Source organism: Dryobates pubescens, chromosome 11 (genome assembly GCF_014839835.1).
Source record: "Dryobates pubescens isolate bDryPub1 chromosome 11, bDryPub1.pri, whole genome shotgun sequence".
Taxonomy (NCBI): Eukaryota; Metazoa; Chordata; class Aves; order Piciformes; family Picidae; genus Dryobates; species Dryobates pubescens.
Window position 1 is genome coordinate 10,472,379 of NC_071622.1, and position 27,436 is coordinate 10,499,814.

The 27,436-nt window shown below is 51.3% G+C and overlaps 1 protein-coding gene across 1 annotated transcript; it reads right to left on the reverse strand.

Annotated features, from left to right (window-relative positions):
- Positions 1-22: 22 nt before the first annotated feature.
- On the reverse strand, positions 23-26,115 carry RGSL1 (regulator of G protein signaling like 1). The gene is given in 21 exon segments (XM_054165550.1): positions 23-27; positions 5,132-5,227; positions 8,294-8,406; positions 8,565-8,689; positions 9,305-9,443; positions 10,947-11,124; positions 12,971-13,100; positions 13,503-13,599; positions 14,073-14,190; positions 14,654-14,847; positions 16,181-16,268; positions 17,970-18,288; positions 19,958-20,020; positions 20,574-21,538; positions 21,695-21,856; positions 22,171-22,275; positions 23,220-23,349; positions 24,113-24,187; positions 24,424-24,506; positions 25,315-25,384; positions 26,005-26,115. Coding segments are annotated over 21 exon segments (3,366 nt in total).
- Positions 26,116-27,436: the final 1,321 nt, after the last annotated feature.

The window sequence follows — 27,436 nt, forward strand, 5'->3', positions numbered from 1 at the left end:
CATCATCACTGTCTCCTATTTCTTAATCTGCAAAAGAGTTGAAAACAGTGGGTAAGGAGATGGAAGAGAGCACAAGAAGGGGCAGAGCACAGAGGACTTAGTCTAAGAACTGAAAGATGCTTCAGAGGTGTTTGGTTTAACAACAACAGGCTTTGAAGAGGGAGCAAGCTGAGTGCTAGGTGAGGTCCCTTTCAACTACCACTGTCCTTCTGAGTTTACCTGCCTCTCTGAGGTGGAGATCAAGGCCTTGATCCTCATGGAAGATGGAACATGGGGCACAGCACCAACGTACCCAATTGTGTCAATGTGCCAGTGTCCTATCTGGAAGGCAGGAGAAGAGCTTAAGCATTTCCAGACAATGTGGGACTCTTTGATAAAGGAAAAGGACTTTGAAATCCCTGTTAGGGTTGATGCTTGCTAGAGTTTGCACTGAGAGGCTACCCCTCAAAAGACATGGATGCTCTCTTCTCAGCCTTTTGAAAACACAGCAGCTAGAAAAGGAGATGCTTAGGCAATGGTCTGGCTGCAGAGTTGCCCTTGGACCATTACCCCTCTGAGCTGGCAGACGAGCACTCAGGCCTGCCTCCTGGGACCTGAAGGACTTCTTGGGGGGGATGTGGGAGATGTTTTCACAAGGGAGAGACATAGGGAGCACAATCCCACAAAACTCTGCTACTATATGAGTAGTCCTGGCTCACCTGGAAAAGGTCAGTGACGTCAAAGGGACTGCAGGGCCTGGCTCCTCCTGGAAGGGACGAGCTCTGCCGTGTCAAGCTACGTCTGCAAGGCAGGGCTACGCACAAGAGCTCCCTCTCTCCAAAACAGAGCCACTGTGGGTGGGTGGGTGTATCACTGTGCTCCTGCCAGGCTTGGCTCCATGGCACAGAGCTGGTGCCCATGCAGCCAGCTCAGAGCTTTGAAATTTGGATGCTGCTATTCCACGGCACACAGCATGCGTTTGGTCGTCCAAGGGTTTGCTCATTCCTTGGCTGTGGCTCTGATTTGCTCTGATTATGTGCTGCTTACAGAAATATTTTTCAGCTGCTGAAGGGATTCTTACTTCTTCCTTTTCAAACTGAGGTTGTTACTCTTTCAATGAGCCTCTGAAGAACCCAGCTTGGAATAAACTTGTCTGGAAAACCGACTCTATACTTGGTTATGAATGAGGTTCCCCCATCCCCTCTGCACAGATAGAGTTAGTCTGCAGCACTATAAAATGACCAAAAGACTGAGATTATTTTTGCCTCCTTGTGGAGATACCTCTTGGTTGTTTAGGGAAGGTTTAGTGACTTCCCAGATGCTCCTGTCCTGTATGGGTAACTGATGAGAATAGAATAGAATAGACCAGGTTGGAAGAGACCTTCGAGATCATTGTGTCCAACCCATCATCCAACACCACCTAATCAACTAAACCATGGCACCAAGCACCCCATCCAGTCTCTTCCTAAACACCCCCAGTGATGGTAACTCCACCACCTCCCTGGGCAGCACATTCCAATGGCCAATCACTCTTTCTATGAAGAACTTCTTCCTAACATCCAGCCTAAGGGAAAAGATATTGGGAAGTGGTGAAAGTTTCCTGTCCTCAGGAGCAAGCTGTCTCTTGTGAAATATTGGGCTGAGTGGTGGGGGTTTTGCATTGGTTTTGTGGAGTGAGGGTGAGGATTTTGTGGATGAGTTGAAGTGTGAAGATGTGGTTGCATACATGTGAAACTCTGGGAGTGGATGTGATTGACCCATCTCCTCTATGAACAGGCAGTTACCTGGAATGCACTATCAAGCCCTGTGTGTCCCCTCAGCTCTGTGTGCTTCTAGATGCAGGCACCTGCAAACCAGCAGGCATCTGCAAACCAGCAGGCTTTGCTGGGCATGAGTTGGGTGGCAGACTGCCATCCATGTGCCCATGGCTCATGAGGTCTCTGTGCCAGCCTTCATCAGTGGCCCTTGCTCAGAGAAAAGGTCTTTCTGATGGCCTTGGGGACCTTTAAACTACATAAATGTAACAACAGAAAGCTTGGCCATGCAATGGGTACAAACTAGAACACAGGAGGTTTCACTTGAACTTCAGGAGAAACTTCCTTACTCTGAGTGTGGAGTCTCCTTCTCTAGAGACTTTCAGAAGCTGTCCAGACACATTCCTGTGCAACCTGATCCAGGCAGATCCACATTACCAGGGGGGATGAACTCGATGATCTCCAGAGCTCTCCTCCAACCTCTACCATTCTGTGATTCTCTGATTCTGACTCTTGGTGAGATACCATTAGAGAAAGTGCAGACAGACAGGAGAATGCTGACTCCTCTTCTCCTTTCCTCTCTGCTCATTCTCTCCTGCTCATTCCATCTTTCTCATGCCCAGAAAGCAGGGGGACAGCCAGAGGTGTGTGTCCAGGTCTCAGCAGAGTGGCAAGAAGGGCTGCTATAGGCAACATGGTGGCTCCACACCATAGCAGCATGTTCCTGCTCTTGCACAAGTTGAGGTGAGGCTCCTTCAGCCTATTGTAAGATGCCACAGTCATGGCTTGCTTTGACCTTTGCATCTTGAATTGCTCTGTTTGGTTTGCTAAAGGGCTGTGACTTGGCAGCCTTAAAAGGCTGTGGAAAGGCCTTCCTGAAAGTGGACAGCACTTAAGGATGTCCAAACCAGAGCAGCCATTAAACTCATAGAGATTGTGACTTGCATCCCTGGGGCAAACAGACTGCTGGGAAGAGTTTCCAGGGACAGCTTGTGTGGACCACAGGGCCATATCCTGCTTTCTTTTTTGAGATGCCAGAGAAGAAACTTGATCCATGCATGGTGTCTGCAAAACTTATTGCTCACAGAGTATCAGCCCATGAGAACTGTGGAGACTGCAGGACTGGGACCAGTGCTGGGTAAAACACCAGGCTGCCTCTCCTCCTGGCAGGGTTGGGGAGGATGGATGAGTGCCCAGTGAAAAGCCAAGCAGGATGGAAAAATGAATGGCAAAGACAGCTGGACAGTATTGAAACTGGGTGGTATGGCAGTGCCTGATGTCACAGCCTCAGGATAACAGTGTCCTGGGGAGCCAAAGGCAGAGCCAGCTGCCAGGGTTAGCACTGCTTGATGTGCTGATGGCTTCCAGCATCAGTGCCCATCTGGGAGGAGCTGCCTGACTTTACCTCTTACAGACAGGCTTGCAGGCCATGCGTGATGCCCAAGGGCATGCTGATTTGGCCCTCATGCTTCATTCCCCTGCTGTCATGCCTGTACTCTGCTGTGCCTCTGCCTTTTTCCTCTGCTCCTGCTGGGTGACTCCAGGGGCAGCTGGCTCCACCCAAAGTGATGGGATCAGGTGCTCTCCCTCCTGTCACTTGTGTGCTGAAGACATGCTTGCATGCACAGGGATGGCCTCAGGTCAATGTGTCTTGCTGCACTGAGGGAAAAAACAAAGGTTCACAGAAGCAGTGGAGTGAAGATCACTTTTAGCCATGGTTTTGCTGTGCTGAGCTTCAGGTGCACCTGTGAAGCCTTCTAGGGAGCAGGCTCAGCTGGGCTCAGGCTGCAGAGCCTGAAGAGTTAGTGCAAAGCAGACAAAAATGCAGCCAGCTTTGGGGGCTGAGAGCATCAGGTTACAGCACAAAGGCAATGTTGAGGTGCTGGTCATGGTTCAGGTTGTGGGAGCAGTATCAGCTTCCAGAGTCCTTCATTTATAGGCAGGTTCTTAGGCTTTGGGTTGGTCTGATTTTCTGACCCTCCAGAAATGGAGTGTTGATAATCATAACTGGCAAATACAAAATGTGTTGCTGACTGCCTTCAGTGCACCTGTGTTATGCCCAGGATGCAGTCCTCCTGGATCTGAGGGTTAAAAAGTAGCTAAAAATAGCTCCAAATGGGAGTTATGGTAGGTGAGATGTGGTGAAAGTTCATGGTCTTTTCTGCAGCTTTGTGGTCACTTGTTCTGACTCAGTTTCGCCTGGGGAACATGAAGGGCTTTGATCTCTTTTGGTTCCTGCTTTGTAAACAGTACTGGCTTAAAAAAAACCCAACATGCTGAAGCCCTGAGTCAGGCAGGAGCTGATCTTGTTTGGAAAATCAAGCTCTGGCAAGACAGGAACCATCTCACCACCCAGGCACAGCTGAGCAGAAAAGCAGGTGGACTTTCTTAGCCTTGCCACCCACAGGAGGTATTTAATTTGTGTGGAGGGAGGAGTAGCTGGGCTGAGGTTGTAGGTCATATTGAGCAGAGCAGTTCCAGTCCTTGGTGAGAAGGAGGGCTCTGTGCAGCAGGGCTGGAGAAGCTTCTAGGGTTGGGTGGTCTTCTAGGTGCTCTTTCCCCAGGTGAAGTGTTTTCTGTGAGTATTTTCTGGCCTTAAGCCCCCTTCCAGGTTTCTTGGGACAGACCTTGGAGGTGGTGTGCTGTACACCCAGTGTGGGTTGTTTGCACTGTTACTGGGTCCCAGCTATGGGCAATGCAATCTTATTAAGGTATGCATGAGGAAGGAGATTGTTAGGTGGACAAGGGTATGTCCTTGGGTGGGAATATGTCACAGTATGTCCCTGCTGTAGCTGCAGAGGTGCAAGCTGCTGTGCTATGTTACAAAGCAAACTGGAGGATGCTGTGAGTTGCTTTATTTTTAGGTCTTATTGCTGATAAAGTGCAAGCTTTGCAGTGTGTCTGAGCTGCTCAGCTTCCTTGGAGTACATCCCTGTCCTGCTCAGCATAGGTGGTTTGGGACGGTCTGATGTTCCTTGGTGCCTTCAGAGAAGAGAGAGATGTTGCATCAGTGCTGATGGAGGCAGATTATGGGTGACAGGGGATGTTCCTGGTTGGAGGTGTTCAGGGCATAGAGGGGGGGCTGCAGCTGGGGATTTCACTAGAGACTCGGGGGTGACCAGCATCCTGCACAGACCCACCCAGCTCTGGCCTTTGGGTCAGAGCTCTGCTGCTGTGGGTGCTTGTGCTGGTGTGGTTTGGGGGAGGTAGGCTGCCTCTGCAATCACCTGCCTGCTCTTCAGGCCCTCTTGACTAAGAGCTTTTTCTCAAGACTCTTATCTGCATCTAAGAAAACCACCACGCATAAACTTTCTGTCATGGACCGATGCAGGGAGTCCTAAAGCCCAGCTCCCATCCCAGCACCTGGAGCAGGAATGGTCCTTTCAGCACTGCCTCACCTTCTTTCTCCCTTGAAGGGTCCATTTTCTTCCGGGGGTTTGGCAGCAGGACCTGAATCCCTTTCTGGAGTGTGAAGACAATGACTGTGTGATTGTCTGGTGAGGGAGAAGAGAGGAAATGACACTGTGCACTCTGACGGCAAATGAGGGAGGGCAACACATCCAACAGGCAGGGTGGCTGAGCAAGGACATGAGATCTCCTTGACTTTGGAGGGCTGCAGGGCAGGGGTAACGTGTCCAGCCTAGCTCTGCTGCAGGGTCGGAGAGCTCTCAGTTGGAGGCTTCTTGAGAGAACGGCATTTGGAGAGGTGGGGAGCGGGGGTGCGTGCACACGGCAGATGCGCTCTCAGCTGGGGGGTGGGCAGCGAGTCCATCGCAGCAGGACACTGGTCCCTCTGCTCTGGGTAAAGCGCAGGCGGTGCCACAGTGACGCCTGGTGATGGGAGACCGATTCAGCTCCGCTCCCTCCCGCCTGCGCCGCGGCTGCGCGAAGCAGCGACCCTCCAAAGAGGAGAGAAGCAAGGCATGGGCCAGAGGGGGTTTCTCTGGAATTGCAGGTAACTTCCCTAGCAACTTTGGGGCCTTTTAAAGACAACGTGGCCATTTTTTTCTTTTTTTCTCCCAGCTGAAAAGCAAGGTTTGTATCTTAAGGTCGGGAAAGCAAGACCCTTAGAAAAAGGTCATCAGTGAATGTGGGATGAAGTGCAGAAAAGCTTCCTGAGCAAAAGGTGGCATGGGAATTAGCACAGCCAGAAAGAGCAGCTAGCCCTGGTTTGCAGGCTGCTTTGGTTTGCTCTTTGACAGTCAGGGCTGCCTGTGGCTGGCATTGCTGCACAGCAGGAGCCAGCCTGAGCTGCACCCTGTGGGTATAGCTCTGCCCTACCAAGGCATGATGGTATCTGAGCTTCCTACTCCACAAGGCTGAACGTGTCAGCCATGAGGGCTGAGGCAGTTCTGGGAGATCATGCATTTCTTCCCCAGCTGAGGGATTTTACCAGCCCACCTCTGGTTATTTATCCCTGTGAAGTAATACAGAGAGCTGTAGCTTGGGCATAATTGCCCCAAGGGCAATCACTGCAGGTTTAATATCCACATAAGTAGGATTGCATCATTTCTACACATCCCTAACTGTCTCTCCAGAGCAGTATCTCAGTGCAGTCTCACTCTGAGGCTCTCTGTAGCTAAATATGGGCTGTGCTGCTTGGGTTGTGGTGGGACTGTCCCAGCCCCTGCAACATCTCACACTGATTCAACAGAGTTATAGATTGGTTTGGGTTGGAAAGGACATTTAGAGGTCATCTGGTCCAACCCCCTTGCAGCCAGCAGGGACATCTTCAACTAGATCAGGATGCTCAGAGCCCCATCCAACCTGACTGAATATTCCCAGGGATGGGGCATCTACCACCTCTCTGGTGCTAACCTGGCTCTCTGGGCAACCTGTGCCAGTGTTTCACTGCAAATGCCTCTCTCCCCATCCATTTCTTGAAGACCTGGACAAAAGCATCTTCATCCCAGATAACACAGCAGGTAGCTCCTGTGTGACACAACGCTTCTCTTTGTTTCTAGCTGGGAATACCCATGTGATGGGTTGGGGTTTGTCTGGTGTGGGTTTGTTTAGGTTTATTTTGTCTGTTTTGGGGTTTTGTTGGGGGTTTTGTTTAGTTGGTTGGTTTGTTTGTGGGGTTTTTGGAGGCAAGAGGCTTTGGGATTAAAACAATTATGTTTGAGAAGGCTCTAGAAGTGCAGTCAGGCTCTGTAGCAAGCTGGAGGTTCAAGCTGAATGTTTCATGTTAACTAGGGGAACACCCAAGACTTGATGTGGCCCTGGGCAGCTTGATCTAGCTGGAAGTGTTCCTGCTCACTGCAGGAGGGTTGGACATGATGATCTTTGAGGGTCCCTTCCAACCCAGTGCAATCTGTGAATCTGTGTTGGGTGGTTTGAGCTAACACACATAGCTTGGCAGTCCTGGAGAATACCAGAACCAGGGGTCTGGTACCTCAGCTTGGTTGCAGAGCTGCATCTCAAGCACCTGCCTGTGGATATCAAAATCCTCAAATTCTGCTGATTTCTATCCAGAACTTGACAGTGATAAATGACAGGGAGCAGAACAGTGGCTTGCTGACACCCACTCGACCGTCAAAGCAAGATTAGTATGTGCCTATTTTGGTTTCCCCTTTAATCAAAAATCAATTAGACAATTTCCAAATGAATATTCAGTCCAGGAACTGTGCTGTCAGGCAGACTGACAGCACTTAGCACCGATTTCTTTGTGCTTTTCAGAGCTATTCAGGGTACTGAAACTAAACAAGTAGATGAGGAAGGAGAAATATCTTTCTCTTTCCCCAGAGATGTCCCAGTGGCTGTCATCTCTAATCCTGATGAAGCTTATTCTCTACTTCAGATGCTCAAAGCCTCTTCCATGTAATGCCACTGAGCCTGGTGTTGGGCTGCAAGGTTCTCCTTCTGCTTACAAAGGCCTGTGGCGATAGGTGGCAGGGGTGTGTGTGGCAGCAATGGTTTCAAACTAGAGAAGAGTAGACACAGGTTGGATGTCAGAAACAAGTTCTTTACCATGAGGGTGGTGAAATACTGGAACAGGTTGCCCAGGAAGGTGGTTGGGGCCCCATTCCATGGAAATATTCAAGGTGAGGCTTAACAGGGCTCTGGGCAACCTGATCTAGTTGAGGATGCCTCTGCTGACTGCAGAGGGTTTGGACTAGGTGACCTATGGAGGTCCTTTCCAATCCAAACCATTCTATGATTCTCCTGCTCCCAACTGACTTTCAATTCAAAATATTAGTTGCTTTAGTTGCTTTATTTCTGGTTTGGGGGTGTGTGAGTACTTTTAACTTGGTTATTGCAGTAAACATGAGTTATGCAACAGCTCTTTGCTCTGCATCTGCTTCCCTGTTCCCCTAAGAAAGATCTGAAAACTCACTGGGCAATTTTGACTGAATTTGATGGAAAGGAACAATTTCAGAGATTCCTCCTTTCCCAACATGCCTGCACCACATTCACCCTCAAAGCTGTGTGAAGGAAGAAGTTTGGCTCTTTCAAGGGGAGCCCCGTGGGACACCAAAAGCCCAGGTATGGGCATCTCTCTGTTTGGAGGAACAAGCCTGAAGACAAATGTGGCACTGAGGGCCAGGCACTCAGCTTACCTGGACTATAAATGTCAGATGTTTTGGAGGAGGCTGTTGTACTGGGCAAAGAGCTTGGCTCCTTCTCTGTTGCAGATGCCCGAAAGCTCTTCATCACCTTCCAGTAGCAGAACCTGTGTGAGATGTATGGAAGACAGCAAACCTCCAAGCAGACATCTGAGCTCCTGGGGAGTCTCTCATCTGTGTTTTCGTCATGTCAGAGGAACAAGTGGCTGGAAAAAAATGGATGGCATCCACAGAGCCTCTCTCACCTGAATAGGGCAATACATACCTTCTCCAGAAGTGCATCAGGATGGGGAAGATGATGACCTTGGCCCTGTGGTAGAGGACACGGTTCAGTATCCCTTTGGAAGATAAGCTCCAGATGAAATTTCTCTCTTCTTCAGGGATGTTTACCTGGTCACAGAAGAGACCTTGCTTAACCAAAGCAGTTGGTGGCACCCCTGATGGGTCCTGGAGGCATGTTTCTTCCCTGATCCCGCCTCATATTTTAGCAGTCTCTAAGAAGAGATGTTAGTTACATCCTGGCTGACTGTCCCGGGCAGAAGAGTGGGATCTCCCTGTCCCAGGCAGAAGAGTGGGATCTCCCCTGGATTTGTGTGGAAAGCACTGTACTGTGCTTTCCAAAAGGAAGACAGCCTGCTGTGAGGTGGAGGGGGTGATGGTGACATTAACCTCTGCAGCATGAAAGGACTGAATTGGTGGTGAGCAGAACCCCTTCTGATCTTTCAGCCTGGCATTTCTGCAGCAGGTAGGGGTTTTCACCATCTCCTTGTCCACACATTTGCTCTCCATCTGTCTGGGTCAAGTGCTAGCATGGGTCCATCCCATGGAGCCCAAGTGGAGGTCCCAAGCTCCAGAGTATACTCTGAGGCTTTGCAGCATGCTTGGCTGGAATAGATCCAAACCTTTGCCTGCTTCCCCTTTCCCCACAACCACTTGCAGCTGTGATGCAATGGTCTTGAGCAATGAGCAGCCTTTGTGCTTTCTGGGGGGGTCCCAGCATCTTACCCGCAGTTTGGGGGGAATGTCAGAGTTCAGGAAGAGTTTGCTGATGATGGCAACTTTCTTTTTGAGAAAGGCAACTTGCTTTGCTTTTTGCATCTTGTGGGCTGCCTGAGCTTCAACTGAGTCAGCCAGACTGGAAAACCTGCAAAGGCATGAGGGGTCTTGCTCTGAGACAAAGCTGCTAAACTAGACAGTCATGCTCTCTCTAGGTCCACAGTGAGCGAGTCAGAAATAGCAATGCACAGGGTGAAACAGGTGGGATGAAAAGCCACTTCCCTCTTCTACCAGCCTCATGGTCACAGTATTCAGCTGGGGTATGTGATAGAACAGAATAGAATTAACCAGCTTGGAAAAGACCTTTGAGATTGAGTCCAACCTGTCACCCAACACCACCTAATCAACTAAACCATGGCACCAAGTGCCATCATCCAGTCTCCTCTTAAACACCTCTGGTGATGGTGACTCCACCACCTCCCTGGGCAGCACATTCCAATGGGCAATCACTCTTTCTATGAAGAACTTCTTCCTAACATCCAGACTAAACTTCTCCTGGCACACCTTGAGACTGTGTCCTCTTGTTCTGGTGCTGGTTGCCTGGGAGAAGAGACCAACCCCCACCTGGCTACAACCTCCCTTCAGGGAGTTGTAGACAGCAAGAAGGTCTCCCCTGAGCCTCCTCTTCTCCAGGCTAAGCAACCCCAGCTCCCTCAGCCTCTCCTCATAGGGCTGTGCTCCAAACCCCTCCCCAGCTTTGTTGCCCTTCTCTGGACTCGTTCCAGCAAGTCAACATCTTTCCTAAACTGAGGAGCCCAGAACTGGAGACAGGACTCCAGGTGTGGCCTAACCAGTGCAGTGTACAGGGGCACAATGACTTCCCTGCTCCTGCTGGCCACACTCTTCCTTATACAGGCCAGGATGCGATTTGCTTTCTTGGCCACCTGGGCACACTGCTGGCTCATGTTCAGCCTTCTATCTACCAGTACCCCCAAGTCCTTTTCTCCCTGGCTGCTCTCCAGCCACTCTGTCCCCAGCCTGTATCACTACCTGGGGTTGTTGTGGCCAATGTGCAGAACCCAGCACTTGGATATGTTAACTCTCATGCCCTTGGACTCTGCCCATCTGTCCAGCCTGTCAGTGTTCATCCTTCTTCAGGAAAAGAGGGACTGAAACCTGGCCCCAGGTTTGGGGGTGTATGCTGACTGAAGGGCTGTTGTGCATTGGCCATGGCCTGGACAAGGTCAATAGAGAAATGTCACAACTGGCATGTCAAGACATAGGCAAAACGTTCAACTGCTGGGGACTGTGAGAACAAAAGCACTTCTAGGATACCCAAACAGGAACCCTTAGCCAGGAGACTGTTTTAGGCTGCAGTGGAGGGGTTTGTGGGCTCTAGGAGCAGATAACCATGAGTTATCTGAGATGTAGAGAGCTATGGGAGGAGGCTTTGGTGCATTGTATGCTGTCGTGCGATGTCCAGACACTAGCCTTGCACACAGGTGCCAAGAGAAGTCCAGGGCTGGCTGCACAGACCTTAGTGTGTGCTAATGAATCCATGGACCAGGTTTTATCCTTTGCTGAGAAACAAACACTACTCACAGGATGGGAGACTGGTGGTACCCGAGCACCCTGAGGAAAGGGAACTCACTTGTCCATCTCCAGGTAAAAGCGGAGGTCATCGACGAGGAAGTTGATGGTAACAAGCTGGTGGTTAAACATGAGACGTCTCACCAGTACCACCTCTTTGTCTGGTGGGGTGGCACGGGCCTTGTGGGACTGGAAATTGAGCATGGTGCTGCTGCTCACCCTTGAGCTGATGGGTAAATCTGAGAGGGAAGAAGAGCAGTTATGTCCTGCTTCTCCCAGTGCTAGGTAACTGATGCTGAGCTATACCCTGCTCCTTCACCTCACCTGTGCTTGCTTTGCCTGCCTGCTGAGGGTCTTCCTACCTATGGGGACTGTGCCCTTCCTGCAACAGGGCTCTGCAGGAAATTCAGATCCACCCAGCATGGGACATTTCCCTCTCCTCCATCCTTCCTCCTCTCTGCACTCATGGAGTGCTTATGTTTACTGTTTTCATGAGGCATGGCCACAGCAGGTCTAGCTGTTACCCTGTCTCTCACAGAGGCTGAAAGCAGGGAATAGAATAGAATAGAATAAACCAGGTTGGAAGAGACCTTCAAGATCATCATGTCCAACCCATCATCCAACAGCACCTAATCAACTAAACCATGCAACCAAGCACCCTATCAAGTCTCCTGCTAAACAACTCCAGTGATAGTGACTCCACCACCTCCCCAGGCAGCACATTCCAATGGGCAATCACTCTGTGAAGAATTTCTTCCTAACATCCAGTCTGAACCTCCCCCGGTGCAGCTTGAGACTCTGTCCTCTTGTTCTGGTGCTGGTTGCCTGGGAGAAGAGATCAGCCCCCACCTGGCTACAACCTCCCTTCAGGTAGTTGTAGACAGCAAGAAGGTCTCCCCTGAGCCTCCTCTTCTCCAGGCTAAGCAACCCCAGCTCCCTCAGCCTCTCTTCATAGGGCTTGTGCTCCAAACCCCTCCCCAGCTTTGTTGCCCTTCTCTGGACATGTTCCAGCAAGTCAACATCTTTCCTAAACTGAGGGTCCCAGAACTGGACACAGGACTCAAGATGTGGCCCAACCAGTACTGAGTACAGGGGGAGAATGACCTCCCTGCTCCTGCTGGCCACACTGCTCCTGGGGAAAAGTTAGCAAGTGTTACTTTCCCCATGTCAGTGCTCTCCAGCTTTCATAACTTCCATGTGCAGGAACTCCTTGATCTAGATGGGGTTTCTGTTTGGCAATTGCGGTGGCTTTCTGTTCTAACTGCTTTTCCAGCCTCCTCTTGAACCCGTGGGTTTGTAAACCTGCAGGATATACATCCTTTGGCAAAGCTCTCCATGCAGCAAACAATTTTCTTTGCCTTGTTGTTTTTTTGCCTGTGCCACTTAGCTTCATTTAATGCCTCCTGGTTTTCATGGAAGGGATGCAAGCTTTTATATTGCTTGGGAGAGATGCAACAGCATCATGGAGTACCCATATCAGAGAATCAGATACTGTTTGGGTGTGTTTGTGTGTGTTGCCTGTGCACAATTCTGAACCTTATCTTTCAGGTCCAGGGAGATCTTCATGGCCCTTCCCTACCTAAAAGAGGCCTATAAGAAAGATGTGGGCATGCTTCTGGCAGGGCCTATTGTGACAGGGCAAGGGGTGATGGGTTTAAATTAAAGGAGAGGAGATTTAGGCTAGATGCAAGGGTGATGGTTTTTTACAATGAGAGTGGTGAAACACTGGCCCAGGTTGCCTAGAGAGGTGCCCCATATCTGGTAACATTCCAGGTCAGGTTGGATGGGGCTCTGAGCAACCTGAGCTAGTTGAAGATGTCCTGGCTCACTGCAGCAACTTTTAGAGGTCCCTTCCAACCCAACCCATTCCATGATTCTATTCCCTCCAGTGCCTGTGTGCAGACCTCTGCACAGCAATACCTGGCATCCTGAGATACCTGCTCTTTATATGCCTCCAGCCGAGAAAACTGAGGCAGCATATAGGGATGGGAGGTGACCCACGGATTTCCTTCATTTACTTCTCTGCCTAAACCCAGGACTGTCTTGGGGAGGGAGGAGAAGGGGGTGGAAGGGATCTAGCCATACTTTCCTTCTTGTTTCCTAGTTCTTGCCGTAGAAAGTCCTCAAACTCCACGCGGCTTTGGGCATTGTTCATCTCCCTGCGGAACTTGCAGAGGCTCCTGATGAGGTCACGAACGGTGTTCCAGGCCCTCCGCTGCAGACACATGCCACAGCTCACCTCAGCCCCTGGCTGCAGCAATAGGCTTGCTCCCAGACACAGCCCTCCCTTTTGGACCCACCACTGTGAGCTGGAGCAGCAGAGCCCAGCCTTGGTGCTGGGATTGGTGACCCAGTCGCCTTTGTTTCCCGGCATTTCCCAGTTTCAGGGGTGGCCATGGGTGACAATGTGAATCACTTGGCCACTCCTGGCCGAATTTCATGAGGTCTGTGTGGGGCAGGACTTCAGAGCCTGTAGGAGAGAGCCTTTATCAGCTGCTTTTTTTGCAGGTCTCCAGTTCTGACCCCAACCACTCAATTTATGTGAGCACCCACAGCATCTCCTCTTTCTTACTTGGACAACATCCTCAGCCTGCCAGCAGAGAGGGTCTTTCCTTACCAGCTTGTCTGACGAGAGTTTCTCCATCCTATGCTGCAGGTCAAGGTTAGACTTGTGTGTCTTGCTTGGGGGGAACAAGTCCTGGTACTCTTTAAACCTGCCACATGGGAGATCAGGGAAAGAGCATCAGGGGCAGCCAGACACATGAGGAGTGTAGTGGTTTGCTGGGAGGGTGGTGAAATGAGGGGAGCAACTGATAGGGATGGCCCTGAGGTTGGGGTCTCATTGGACAGGAGTTTCTGGAGGAGGTTGGAGAACAGGCTGGATTCCCCTCTCTTGACTTGCAATTGTCCTGCTTATCTGCACTGTGTTTTCTCTTCCAGTCCAGCACTCTGAAAGCCCTATAGTGTTTTGGTCCCCATGGGACATGCTCTGCTGGCCTTGCACAGCTGAATGCCTCAGCAGTCCTCCTGGGGTGAGGCTCTGGCTGGGATTTCCATGCACCACTTAATGGTTCATCAGGAAATGTTTGCCACAGCTGCTGCCTGTCACCTTGGGGTGGGGTGGGTGTTGGAAAAGATGTCTGTGTAACCCCTGGGCTTAAGAAACCAGCTTGACCCAGGTTCTCACCATCTTTTTTCCATTGCTTTCTGGACAAGGACCTGTGCTGTCATCAACATGAAGGGGCTGACTGTTTTGGCTTCACGGATGTCACTGATGATAGAAGAGTCACAGTCCAGCAGCTCCTCTGGAAAGGAAGTAAGGTCAGTGCCTGCCCCTGTGAGCCACTCCTGGGCTGCCATGGCATCTCTTCTTACCCTCACATCTGCAAGTGGTTCCCTGCCCCATCTCTGCCTGCCCTGTCTGCTGAATGTCTCAGCCCTTTTCCTTTCTATACCGTGCTGATTCCATAAGTTGCTAGTGAAACTGTGACTCCAAGAGCATCTAAAGGAGACAAATGGGCAAGAATTCTTTCTGCCATTGCAGGAATTGCACGTTGCAAGCTTTGGTCAATAGATCCTGCCAAATTAGATGACCACCTTACTAGGAATGTAAGTGGCAGTGGAAGGCCTCAGCAAATAAATTCCTCCCTGGATGAGAAAGGACAATTTGCAGGTAGCTGTGAGAGGATATAAAATCTACAACAGGCATCAATCCCAGGGAAAAGAGGCTTTCAGCATGACTGAAATGCAGGGTAGGAGGGCACCTACCAGCTGGGATTTCACCATGGAAATAGTTTTTGACGATGCTGTTGATGAGCAAGCTCTTTCTCTCGGGGTTGGTCTCTGCATTTAGCTTCTCCACAGCCATCCAGAAATGCAGTGGTTTATCTGCATTGCGCTCCCCAAGGTACTGCCTGAAGTACTGCAGGTGGGCAAAGTTGTGCAGCACTTTCACAAAGTGCCTACAGAGGAGGAGACAGCAGGAGATGTGACAGCTGTGCCACCAGTGACCTGGAACATAGCATAGCCAGGACCTCTGTGCTGGCTTCTTCAACAAGAGTGAGGCACCTGAAGAAGAGCTAGAAACAAGCAGAGGAGCGGGGTGTGGGATCTGCAAAGCAGATGGGCCAGCAAGGGTACTGGTGGAGCACAGCCTGCCTTGTGTGTCTTGCCTATAGAATCCTAGAATGGTTTAGGTTGGAAAAAGACCTTTAAAAGCATTATCCACAAGGCCATTTGGAATCCAGGGGTGGGGGGTTGTTCTCCTGGTAAGTTGTTTGGTTTTGGCTGTAGGTGCACCTGCCCAACAGCTTCACTGCATCCAGAGTAGCTCCTTTTGGTCTGAAGAGGAGGCTTCATCTAGGGAGTTAAGGAGCAAGTAGGCATTTGGGTCTATGATAGAGACCTCAGAACCTGCAGATGGCTTGGCCAGGGGTGAGAGGCAGGCAGGTAAGGATGGGGCACCTGGAAGGACTAGTGGAAGTAAGAGGTTGTGAATAAAACAGTTTGCCACTGGATGGCAGAATGCTTCATGCATTTGGCTGCTGAGAGGGTGTTCTGGAGTGGAAAACCCTTTGCAGCTGGTAGATGAGGAAATTTTTTGATAGATGTAAAGCCAGAGGATGTTTATATTGAAAGATTCAGCAGAGCTTTGGAAAGCCAGAGCTGGGAGTGGGCTGGGATTTGGGGTCATTTATGAAGTTAGCAAGCTCTGATTTGAAGATCAGTGGACTAGGTCCTGTATTCTTTTTAAGTGTAGCTCCTGAAACTGCCTTTCACAATAAGCACACAATATGAGCAAGAGCTGCTCATGCTCAGGACTTGTCCTGATTGCCATTTATATCCCAATGTGGAGCTGTGAGGGCTTGTGTTGGGAGTATTCCTGGGAGGTGAGACATGAGTCACAAGGACATTCACATGGTCAGTGAGTGCAGACATCTAAGTATGCTTGCAGGGTGATTTAAAGTCTTATTTTTCACTTCTGGGAATCTTGAGAGCTGCCTAGGTGTACCACAGGGATGGCCAGGGAGTAATCGAGGATGAAGGGCATGAAACATGCACAAGATGTGAGGAGTAAACCTCAGCTATGGGGTTGAGGGTGGGTTAAAGCATTTTTCTCCTTTCCCCAGTAACTCCACAGTTCAGACAGTTCAGGTTAGCCATACTGACATCCGAGAGAACCCAATGATGAAGCAGGCAGCACTGGCACTGCAGGGCAGCACTGGGGAAAATCTGCTTCCTGAAAATGTGAAAGTAGCAAACCCCAGCAGAGCCTTGTGCTGCAGAGTACCAGACCTGGGTCTTCTAGATGGCTTCTTTACTGGCACAGGGGATGGTTTTCTCACAGGAGCAGTCGTTGTCTTTCTCTTCTGGGGTTCAGTGGCTGTGGGGATAGAAGAGGGTTGGCCCCTTCCTCAGGTGTCATCAATGCAAAGCAGCCCAAGGAGACCCAAGCTGTGCCCAGAGCCACCATGCTGATGGCAAGCCTGGCTTAGGAGGCACTATAGGTGCTATGGGAACTCTGTGTCTGTGTGATTTCATGCCCTTGGTATCTGCTTCAGAGAAGTCTTCCCATTTCCATCTTCTCCAGATGGATTAACACCCCAAGATACGCCTTTCAAGGGTGTCTTGGCCTTAGCCTCCTTCTGGAGATGTTCTGCTACTTGAAGGGATGCAAGCAGGGAAGACACCTGCTTGTCCAGCTGCCTTAAGGTATGCTGGAGCCCCTTTGAGTGTATGAAAGTTGTGGGCCCACCCTGCTTCTGGCCTGCTCAGACTGAACTCGCTGAGTGATGGACTTTTGAGACCTGGATGCTCTTCTTTCTTGCTTGGGCTATCCACATCCGAAGAGAGTTTCTGGAGAACCAGCACATCTGGATGGTGTGAGTCTGCCACCTTCTGGGACTCTGCTTCAGAGAGAGAAGCCAGGTCAGATAATGTGTTCACTCTCCTCCTGACTATGACAGCCCTTCAGCACTTTGTATTGTGATTGCTACTCACCTGTGGTGGGTTGAAGTTTCCCCCCAGCATTAAAAACCACCACATCACCTTTCCTCATCCCTTCTCTGTCTTGTTCCCATGACCCACCCATAACCCTGCATTTCTCAGGTACAACAGAAGCCCCACAAGTGGTTGCTACAGGTGACTGTTGTCACTGTCAGTGCACCAGCAGGTGCTGAAAAACCTCATGTCATTCTCAAAAGATGATGTAAGAAGACAAAACTGAGGTTTTGCACCAGCATGAACAGCCCTAGTGTTCCCAGAGAAAGGGCAAGATGTGGAAGAGGACTCTGGCAGTTGCTGGTGGCAGTTGCTGGTTTTGAGGTTCAGTTGCTTTGCTGCAGCAAAGTCTGGTGAGCCAATCCAGTGCAGGGATCATAGAATCATCAAAGTTGGAAAAGACCTTCAAGGTTGAGTCCAACTGTAACCCAACTACCATGACCACTATACTATATACTGAAAGCTGGTAAGAGGTCTTGACCACAAGCCCTATGAGGAGAGGCTGAGGGAGCTGGAGTTGCTTAGCCTGGAGAAGAGGAGGCTCAGGGGAGACCTTCTTGCTGTCTACAACTACCAGAAGGGAGGTTGTAGCCAGGTGGGGGCTGGTCTCTTCTCCCAGGCAACCAGCACCAGAACAAGAGGACACAGTCCCAAGCTATGCCAGGGGAAGTTTAGGCTTGAGGTAAGGAGAAAGTTCTTCCCAGAAAGAGTAACTTCCCACTTGAATGTGCTGCCCAGGGGTGTGGTGGAGTCATCATCCCTGGAGGTGTTCAAAAAGGATTGCATGTGGCACTTGAAGCCATGGTTTAGTAGTCATGAGGTGTTGGGTGACAGGTTGGACCTGATGATCTCTGAGGTCTTTTCCAACCTTATTGATTCTATGAGGAGCCACATCTACACGCTGCTTGAACACCTCCAGGGGTGGTGACTCCCACCACTTCCCTGGGCAGCCTGTTCCAACTCATGTGGCATTTGGCAAGAGGGAATTTGGCCCATGGGTCACTGCCAGGGCTTGGATTACAGCTCATGGCTCCAGCTACCTTGCCCAACCCACTCCATGATGGCTATGTGCTGTCAGCAATACAGCAACACACCAAAGCCTGTGGTGACCACAGATGCAGGAAATGTGCTTTATCGGCCTGAGCCCTGGCAGAAATTCAGAGCTTCCTCTTGCCTGCCCTGCGGAGAAGTTCCACCTCTGCCTGGATGAAGCCGCCTCTGCGGAGGTCCTGGGTGGCCATTATTTGCCAGTGCTCAGAGGAGAGACCTTCCAAGCTCCTTGTGCCGTGCAAGGCCTGGCTCAGCCTCAAGGACTCGTTTAGTCGCTGGAACAGGAGGAAATGTTCGTCTTTCCCAAGAGCATGGCCTTGCTCCTCGGGTGCTGGGACGCTGCTCTGTAGAGACTATGGTGAGAAGAGCAGAGGCTGATTGCACAAAACACACACCACACCTGAGGAGCTGCTGCTCCTGCGCTGTGCCAAACAGGGTAGCTGTATGCTGTACTGTGCCTTGGAGCACAAACCTACCCTACTCTAGCTTTAAACCACCTAGAAGAACTCTGCATGAGCATGAAGCTCAGCACAGACCTTCAACCTCCCTGTGCAGCTGCCTAAAGCTGGCTCACATCTTCCTGCGACTGGGATGTGCAGCAGGTCCTCCAGGTAGTCTAGGCAATGGCTTGCCAGAAGATGTGGCAGCTTTCCTAAGAGGACCACATCCACCCCGGAGGGCTGAAGACAACCCTGAAGGTGTCTCCAGCTGACAGGTAACCTCGTGTGCCTTGCCAGTTGGCTGCTATCCCTGGGAGCAAGCACCAAAAATAATCCTGCTCATTCCCTGAGCGACTAGTTCCCCTGATGTCAGAGTGGTGAGGCCTGGGAGGAGTTTGGCTTGAGGGATGATGCCTGTGGAGAGTGTGGCCTTGATGCCTGCTGAAGTGCTAACTGCATTCCGAGACCAGGTCTGTGCTCCGAGGGGTAATTTCCCTGATGGAGATGCTTCAAAACCTGGGCAGTTAATTAACTGTCAACCAAGAGCATTTCACACATGGAGGCCAACACTTGCCAGCTGACTTTTCCCAAATGCTCAGCTCTTGATAACTGGGCTGCTGGCATCTCCATGAGCTAGGTCTTTGGGAACAGTTTCCCTGACATCCTCTCCTTACTGTTGTAAGGATCAGCTGCAGGTTTTATGTTGCAGCTTGGGGAAAAGCCTAATGGTTGGTTTGAGGAGACCCATCTATTCACCAAGGTTGCCTGTGCAGGGAGCCAGGAAGGTGGCACTCTTAAGGGGGGCTCAGTCCTTGAGGATGCTCCCAAGTGTAAAGCCAGCATTTAAGGTGTTCATAAACAAGTGGGATTAGTGGGATTCCCACTGCCAGGAGGGATAATGCTCCTGGGAGATGAGTGCTTATATGGCTCTTTCTTAAATTGTCCCTTTACACAGTGGGGGATAATAAACAGTGGAAAACTTGAGTGGGTTGAATCATAGAATGGCTTAGGTTGGCTGCACGACCTCTTCCCCTCCATGTGCTGCCCAGGGAGTCCTACTGGGATGGGGACATATGAGTCACAGTAACAGCAGGTCTTGTTGCAGACAAGGGAAAAAAACAGGGCAGCTGATTCCCAGGAGGGCTTTACCCATGAGGCAGTCACCAGTGCACTTCCCTGCTACTGGTCTCATCTCTGTCTACCCTGACAACTACTTTGAAGTGTCTCCTTGGGTTTGGGCCAGGTCATGACCTGTCTCTCAAGAGCTCTCACAGGGCATGCCTGTAGTGTGTCTGACTTAAGAGGTGCTGCAGTGGAGGTCCTGAAGATGGTTGCTCTCAGCAGCTGGAGCATCACCACCGGAGTATCATCCTGCTGCAGCATTGGTTGGAGGACATCGTGGGATGCTGGACCACTGCAGCTAATGCTGGACCACTGCAGCTAATGCTGGACCACTGCAGCTAATGCTGGACCACTGCAGCTAATGCTGGACTTCTCCTCCCTCCCTCCCTTCTTTTTCATATTTCCACTGGTGCTTGAACATCCCTTAAGGATGCCCACAACCCCTGTGCCTCCACTTTACCATAAACTGGAGGAAGGTTCTGTCATCGGCAGCCAGAAATTCCTCATAGAAGCAGCAGAGCACCTGAGGAGTACAAGTGGGTTGTCCTCAGTTAGTGCTCCAGCAGCAGCCAGCACCCCTCAAACCTGCTGTACCCTGAGGTTGCAGTGGTTATGGTATAGGCAGGTCCCACCTCACTGAGATGCCCAGGACAGATCTGCCAGGAGGTTTACACCCAGGCCAATCCTTTGGGTCGCTCAGAGACTTGTAAATGTGGTTTAGTCACATTGTGATGGAACTGGGTGCTGAGATGGCCACTGCCTTGCTGTTCCATGGCCCCTGGCATGTACATTTAACAACTGAGGCCACCAGCTGCTAGGTATTTGTTCATCTCTGCTCCACTGGCCAGCAAACCAGTGAGGTTGTTGCCTTACACTGGCCTGGTGCATCCTGATTCCAGGTTGCAGTGCAAGGTGGCTCATAGCTGTAAGATTTTTTTTTCCCTCCCTAGTCTCCTTTCATCTTTATTTTCCAAATACCTCTTTTCTTAAAACATGCCCAAAGCCCTCACACCAGCTCTGGGGTGCCAACAGTACCTGTACCTCCCAGCCTCACCACTTCCAGCACTGCTCTCTACCTTGCAAATCTCCTTCTGGGCTCTGAATATGCAGGGGGAGAACTCTCCATACATCAGATAGCTCCACAAGGTCCTGACAGTCCTGGTCTCCAAGGGAAGGTGCCCACTGGTGCCCTCCTCCAGGTAGGTCTTGCATATCTTCTCCCCAATCAAATGCCTCAGGAAGAAACTGTTTTCTTTGCTGGGGTCCAGCACCACGGGTAGAAACTCCTCCAGGTCATGCCACAGGTCCAAGAGAAGAGTCTCCAGGTAGCGGTCCTGGCGCTTCAGGAAGTCCCTGAAGGGCCGTCCAGCACAGCTGTCAGCACTAAGGGCCCAAGGAAGGAAACTCATGCTCTCCACTGACTTTTTCAGGGATGGTAGCTGGGCAAGGGATGCAGAGCAATGCAGGTTAGAGAGGATTCTCTCTTCGTGGAGGTCTTTCAGATGAAGGACCTGCTCTGGATTGGGTTTAGGTCTGTTGGCAGAGGTTGCTCCTCCTTTGCCTCCAAAGGCAGTGTTTGCAGGGTGCTCTGGCTGCTGAAGACTCGATCCCAAAGCATTCTTGTCCTGTTGTGATTCCTTTGTGCTCACAGCTGGCCCTGTCTGCCTTTCTGGTTGCACCTGAAAAGTGGGTATCTTCCTTTCTTTGGTGTCTTTTCCCTCCTTGACCAGAGTCCAGATCTCTGCTTTGGCCTTCTTGCTGCAGTAGGGTCCTGACAAACCCTGGCTTCTTTTAATGTGCATCGTGAAGAGATCCTCTGAGAAGCCTGCAGCCTCCTGCGAGTTGCCCTGCAACAAACGCTCCTGGTACTCCTGCAGCAGAGGCTGGCATGATTTCTCTTTCTCCATGCTCATCTTGCAGTGGATGAAGAATTTAGGGAGCCAGTAACTCTGAATTGTGAAAAGGACCCGTTCCTGCATCTTGCTTAGGATTTCCCTCCTGGAGCTGCTGGGCTGAACATGCTCAGCTTTCAGCAGTGACCCTGAAATGGATGCAGGGTATTACGATGAGGAGATGGCTCCATGTGGATCATTTCCCAGCCAAACAAAGCTGATGGTATTTCACCTCCCTTGGAACATCCGGGAAAGCCCACCTTGCTGGAAGAGCACTGCTCATCCCCAGCTCCCATGCTTCTTACCAATGATGGTCCTGCAGAGAATGACGACGCTGGAGCCTTCACGCAGGTGAGTGGCTTTCAGTCTGTGGAGTAAGGACAGGTAGAGGTCCCTCTGCCTTGCATCTGACTCGTCAAGCCCCAGGAGCCTTTCAGTGGTGAGCCAGAAGTTGGTGAGCTCCTCACCTATGGATCAAACATGGGACAGGAGTTGGAAAGAGCCCCTAAAAGCCCCACTGATGAGTGAAGCAGTCTGTGTTTTTACAAAGCAGAAAGAAGGAAAGATTGCCTGGATGAACTGAGGGACCAGTGCAGTGAAGAGCCAGTGTATGGCCCTTTCTGGGGCTCTGCTCCTGGCTCATCTTCCAAAGCTCTAGCTGGGATGGCAGTATCTCCTGTCCCATCTGTGCTTACCCACATCCCCAGCTTAGTGCTGGTGTCCTGCTGGCCAGCTTGCCCATGGCTGACTGAAAAGGGGCTGCAGAGCTTTCCATGCCCACCTGCCGTTCCTTGGATGAAGGCTCGAAAGTGCCACATGCCCTGGCTCCCACTGATGCACTTCTCCAGCAGCCACTGGTCTGCACTTTGCCAGTTGAGCAGTTTTGCTGCCAGAGAGAGTGCAGAGCATAGCATTGGGAGGTGCATGCAACAGTGTTCCTCAAGAAAGCCCTCCAAACCCCACCAGCATTCCCCAGCCTTCTTGAGAGAGGCTGCCAGATAGCAGCAGTGCTGTGAGCCAGGAGACCAGCAAACCACACTGAAATGGGGATTTTGGGCAGGGTTGGAGGATGCATTTGTGGTGGTTGAAAGGACAACCTGCACACGTTGGTGACAGCTTCTTCCCCTGGCAGTCTGTCTTTTTTTTTGCCTGCATTTGGAGCTTGCCCTCAAACCTCCTTCAGCTGAAAGTTCAACCCAACTGGAGCAGCAGCAGCAGTAATGCTCTTAGAAACAGCAGTGGAGCAAGCCTTAATGAATTGCTTATTTTGGGGAAATGAAAATCTGCCATAGCTTTCCTTCCAGTAGCCTTCCCTCGTGCTGACACGTGGGCTGACAAAACAGTTGGCTGGGCTGAGATGACTCATTTCAGGGGGGAACTGAGCACAGTCCACACTTGCTGTTGGTAAGACTGACCACAGCACAGGCCTGTTGTTGCAGGGTAAAGTGCATCAGACAAGGAACTTATTGCAATACACTGCAAGAGCTCTGAGTGTCCTACATTTCTACAGACCCAAACACCAGGACCTTGGTTTACCATGCCTGAGGATGCTCTCCAGCCCTGCTCCACCCCTGAACTGCATGTCAAGCATTTTTTTTTTCCCAGCTCAGCTCCATGGAGGCAGTACTGTACCACCAGGAGCCCTGTACTACCAGGGCTGTGGGTTGAAGCCCCACTTATCCTGTGGGAAGCCCAGGACCTGCTGCATCCCTACAAACAGGACCATCGGTGCCTGTTCTTTAACCCGGCGCAGAGGCACGACCCGGGTGGTGACAGCCCCAGCCAGAGGAGCGAAGCCACTCTGATTTCCTCTGTGCTGAGATGACTCACCTGCTTCTCCCGACCGAATGAAACCCAGCAGCTTCTGGCAGAGGACGAGGTGGAGGCACAAGCTGGATTTGCAGAAGTGAGGCAGGCGGTGCTTTTCCAGCCAAGCCAGCAAAGCCGGGGGGCTGGGATCCTGTGTTGCAAGCCCCGCCACCAAGGAGAGGATTAGGCTGTGAGGAAGGAGCCGTCTCTTGCCTGGGGATTAGGGTAAGTAGTGGGATCTTGCTGTGGGGTAAGGAGGTGGGGAAGGCACCCTGTTGTTAGATGGTGAGGAAAACCATCCCCACGCTGGGAAAGCGGGGAGGATGCTCGAGCTACGTAGCTCCTGCCTGCATGCCTGTGAGCTCTGCCTGCAAACCTGGGAAACCTGGTGCTGCGTGGCTGCTTCTCTTCACAGCCTGCCTGCTCTCCTGGAGCCCAGGCAGGAAGGCACGGCAGCTTGCTGGCAGCACTGAGAGCAGCAGGCTCCCTGTTGTGACGGGATCTGAGCACCAAGAGGAGCAGGCTCCCTGTTGTGATGGGATCTGAGCACCACAAATGGCACTCGTGGATATGGAGAGGGGGAGGGCTGAGCCAATTTGAGGACCAAGAGGACCTTATGCCTGGTGAACTCGGGAGGAATACAGGGCAAAAAGGACTGATGTTCATATCTTCCTTCCCTGCCACCACCTCCAATTATGAGGGTTGGCTGGATCCCATATGCTGCTTCAGGACTTTAAATGGCTTATGGTCCTCCCAGGGCCTAAAAGCAAAATGACACCTGTTTGAAATAATCCCTGAGCTGCATGAGCAGCAGAGCTAGAGACTGGCCTTGGCTATGAGAAATGGGCTCCTTCCCTCCCCTGCCCTGCTTTCTTCTTCCCTTCTCACCCTCCTCTCAAGGGGCATTTTCTCACCAGGTGGCTTGGCAGCTCTGGCCAGAGGTCCCACTGGCCTGTGCTGCTGATGTAAATGGGTGTCTGGCCAAAAACCTGTAGCAAAAGGAAAGGGGAGATCTGAAAGAAATGGAGGGTGGCAGGGGAGCTCAGAGCCCAGATGTTTTAGTTAGTCCTCACTATGGAGGAGGACACAGTTTTCCCTTTCAGGCTCTATCTCCAAGATGAGGGTCTCCAGGTTTCCCTCACTTTCCAGCCTGAGTATGGCACGTTCCCATTTTTTTCTGGGGCCTCAGGAAGTTCCTGGGCTCTATGATGCAGAGTAGACTTACAGGAAGGTTCAGGAATGTGTTGAAAAAGTCGACAAAAACATCATCTCTCAGCAGAAGCCCCATGTCCATGGAGGCTAAGGTTGCTACAAAGGAGAGAAAAGAAAGTGACCTGGGCTTTGTGTTGCTAAGTGTGATGTCAGTGTGAACTAAAGGATAAGTTTGGAGAGGGACTGCCTTAGAGGACATGTGCTATGGGCTTGTCCTGTGCACATGCAGAAGGGACAGTCAATGAAGTCTGGGTCCTGGTGCACCCACGTGCTCTGGGTGAGTGGCACAGGGTGTTAGGAAAGCAGCAGGTTCAGCTGCAGACAGGAGCAGGAAAGGCTGAAAGGTAGCTTCTTAAAAGGTTGCATGGTGGCATCTGTAGGGCAGAAAAAGGGAGGTGTGGCTGGGGGGGAGTAGCTGTGCCCCTCTACCTTACCCAGAAACCAGGTATAAGCCTACTATCACAGAGTGCAGCTGTGTGCTGTGCTCTGGTGCTGCTGCTCCAGCCCCACTCCCTTGGTGTCCTCCGAGTCCTTTTGCCTGGGTTCTGGTTGCAAATTACCCCAAACTGGCAGGCAGCATCAGGTTAGAGGCAGGCTGTAGCTCTGAAGGACAATCACTGCAGACTCCTATCCCATCCACCCAGGACATCAAGACCGTGTGCCACTATCCTGTGAAGTTTTATTCATGTCTGAAAGATCTGGATGCAACAGAGTGAGATGGCATCAGCCTTCTGATGGGTGGATGCCCTTGGAAACGTCTGCTAGTCTGAAGGCACAGCTGTGTCACAGGCAGGACCCACAGTTCAGAAGCCTAACACTGTCTTGGTTTGGTTGTTTTTTCCCCCCTGATGTCCTATTTGGGGTGTGCTTAAAGGGGCTGAAGCCTCCAGCAAAGGTAACTCACCAGTGGCCATCGTGCTGCCGTATCCCAAGAGGGGCTGCTGTGTCCCAGGGATGCGTTCTGGAGTGTCACGCTGCTTGTGACACAATCGTCACGGTGAGCCCTTGGGATGGCTCTCAGCACCTCCCTTCTTGCAATCCTTCAGGGAAATAGAACTTTTAACATCACCACACTTAGTGAAACAAACTCCTCCCTCTTCTCCCACTTAAGCAAACTTTTTGCCTTCAAACCAGGTTCAGGTGGTGATGAAAATTCCACAGGAGACCCTGCTACATCTGCCTTGGACACAGCAACCTCAGATTTCTTATTAGCAGCCCTGCTTGCTTAGATCTCAGGTTGAGAGCCAACCTTGGAGACTCTCCAGAGAGAAGAGGAGAAAAGAAGGAACCACATCTCTCTTGCAGCAGCAGTGACCTGTTTGCCTGGCAGGAGGAGGAATCTGCTCCCCAGATAGGTATTTGATTCTCCTGTCCCTAATGTCACCGTGTCAGACCTGTCAGGGCTGCTGGTGCCCTGCAGGTTTTGGGCACCATTGTGCCTGGGGTGTCTGGTGTGCCATGTAGCAGGGAAGTGGGTCTGCTTGTCTGTAGCTCCATGATGCCAGTGGGAGTGGGAAGGGGTTTGTGTCCTGTTCAGCGTGTGGAGCAGAGTTCTTGTGGCTTCTCCTGCACTGGACATCTCTTCTACGCGTACCTTAAGGTGGGGCTGCAAGGATGGACTCTGCCAACCCTGCTTTTCCAGGAAGCCCTGAGCTTTCTTGCCCGGGCCACTAACACAGGGCAGCCGTGCTACGCCGAGCGCCATGGCCCCTAGGTGTCGCTGTGGCTGCGGGCTCCGATCCTACCGCCCGCATGGGCGGGTTCAAGCGCACCTAGCGGTGCGCAGCACCTCTGCGCGGAGCCTGGGGGCCCGCTGCGGGCAGCGCGGGGCAGGACAGCTGCCCGCACCCAGCATGAACCCAGGAGCGTGGCCACCTCACCAGGTGGCGCTGTCACACCAGGAATGTGAGGCTGTCCTCAGCAGCAGCAGGGCTCTGTATCTCGGCCGTGGGCTGGTGACTCCCCGGTCACGATTAAGTCAGGGACAGCTCCAAATTACGGGTGAAGCCGGTGCAGGGGACCTCAGGGTGACAGTGCTGGGCTCACTCTGAGCTCATTTCTTAGTTGTCCTGTGCAAGGAGGATAAGTGGTGCTACATGACAGACTCCAGAAAGCATGTTAGAACCAGAGAATTGTTTTGGTTGGAAAAGACCTTTAGGATCATCAAGTTAAGCCATTAACTCAGCACGGTCAAGTCCCTGCTAAATCATGTCTCTTAGCATCATGTCTGTGTGCCTTTTTAATATCTCCAGGGACAGTGAATCCACCATTTCTCTGGGGTGGCCTGTTCCAGGGCTTCACAGCCCTCTTGCAGAAGAAATAGTTCCTAATATCCAATCTAAACTTCTCCTGGAGCAACCTGAGGCCATTTTCTCTTGTCCTATTGCTTTGTTACTTGGGACAAGAGACTGACCCCCTGCCTGGCTCCAACCTCCTTTCAAGGAGTTGTAGAGAGCAAGAAGGTCTCCCCTCATCCTCCTTTTATACAGGCTAAGCAACCCCAGTTCCCCCAGCTCCTCCCAAGACCTCTTCTCCTTCACCAGCCTTGCTGCTCTTCTCTAGACCTGCTCCAGCTCCTCAATGTCCTTCTTGGAGTGAGGGGCCCAAAACTGATCCCAGTATTCAAGGTGTGGCCTCACCAGTGCTGAGTACAGGGGGATAATTCCTGCCCTGATCCTGCTGGGTACACTACTGTTGATCTAAGCCAGGATGCTGTTGGCCTTCTTGGCCACCTGGGTGTACTGCTGGCTCATGTTCACTGCCTATAGCTGTGTGGCTATTAAACAAAAAAACCCAAAACAACAACAACAACAACAAAAAGGAGATGAAAAAAAAAGAAAGAAAAAAAGGGGGAGGGTGGGCTGTGGGACACTGAAAAGGCTTTGAAAAAGAAAAGGTGGACCCATGAACCCAGCCTGGATTTGGAAGGGGGCTTGGAATGGGGAGCGGAGTGGCAGGACTCTTTGTACAAAGATAAGGGCAGGGTTGCAACACCAAACACGTCAGAAGGGCTTTGTTCCCCCTCT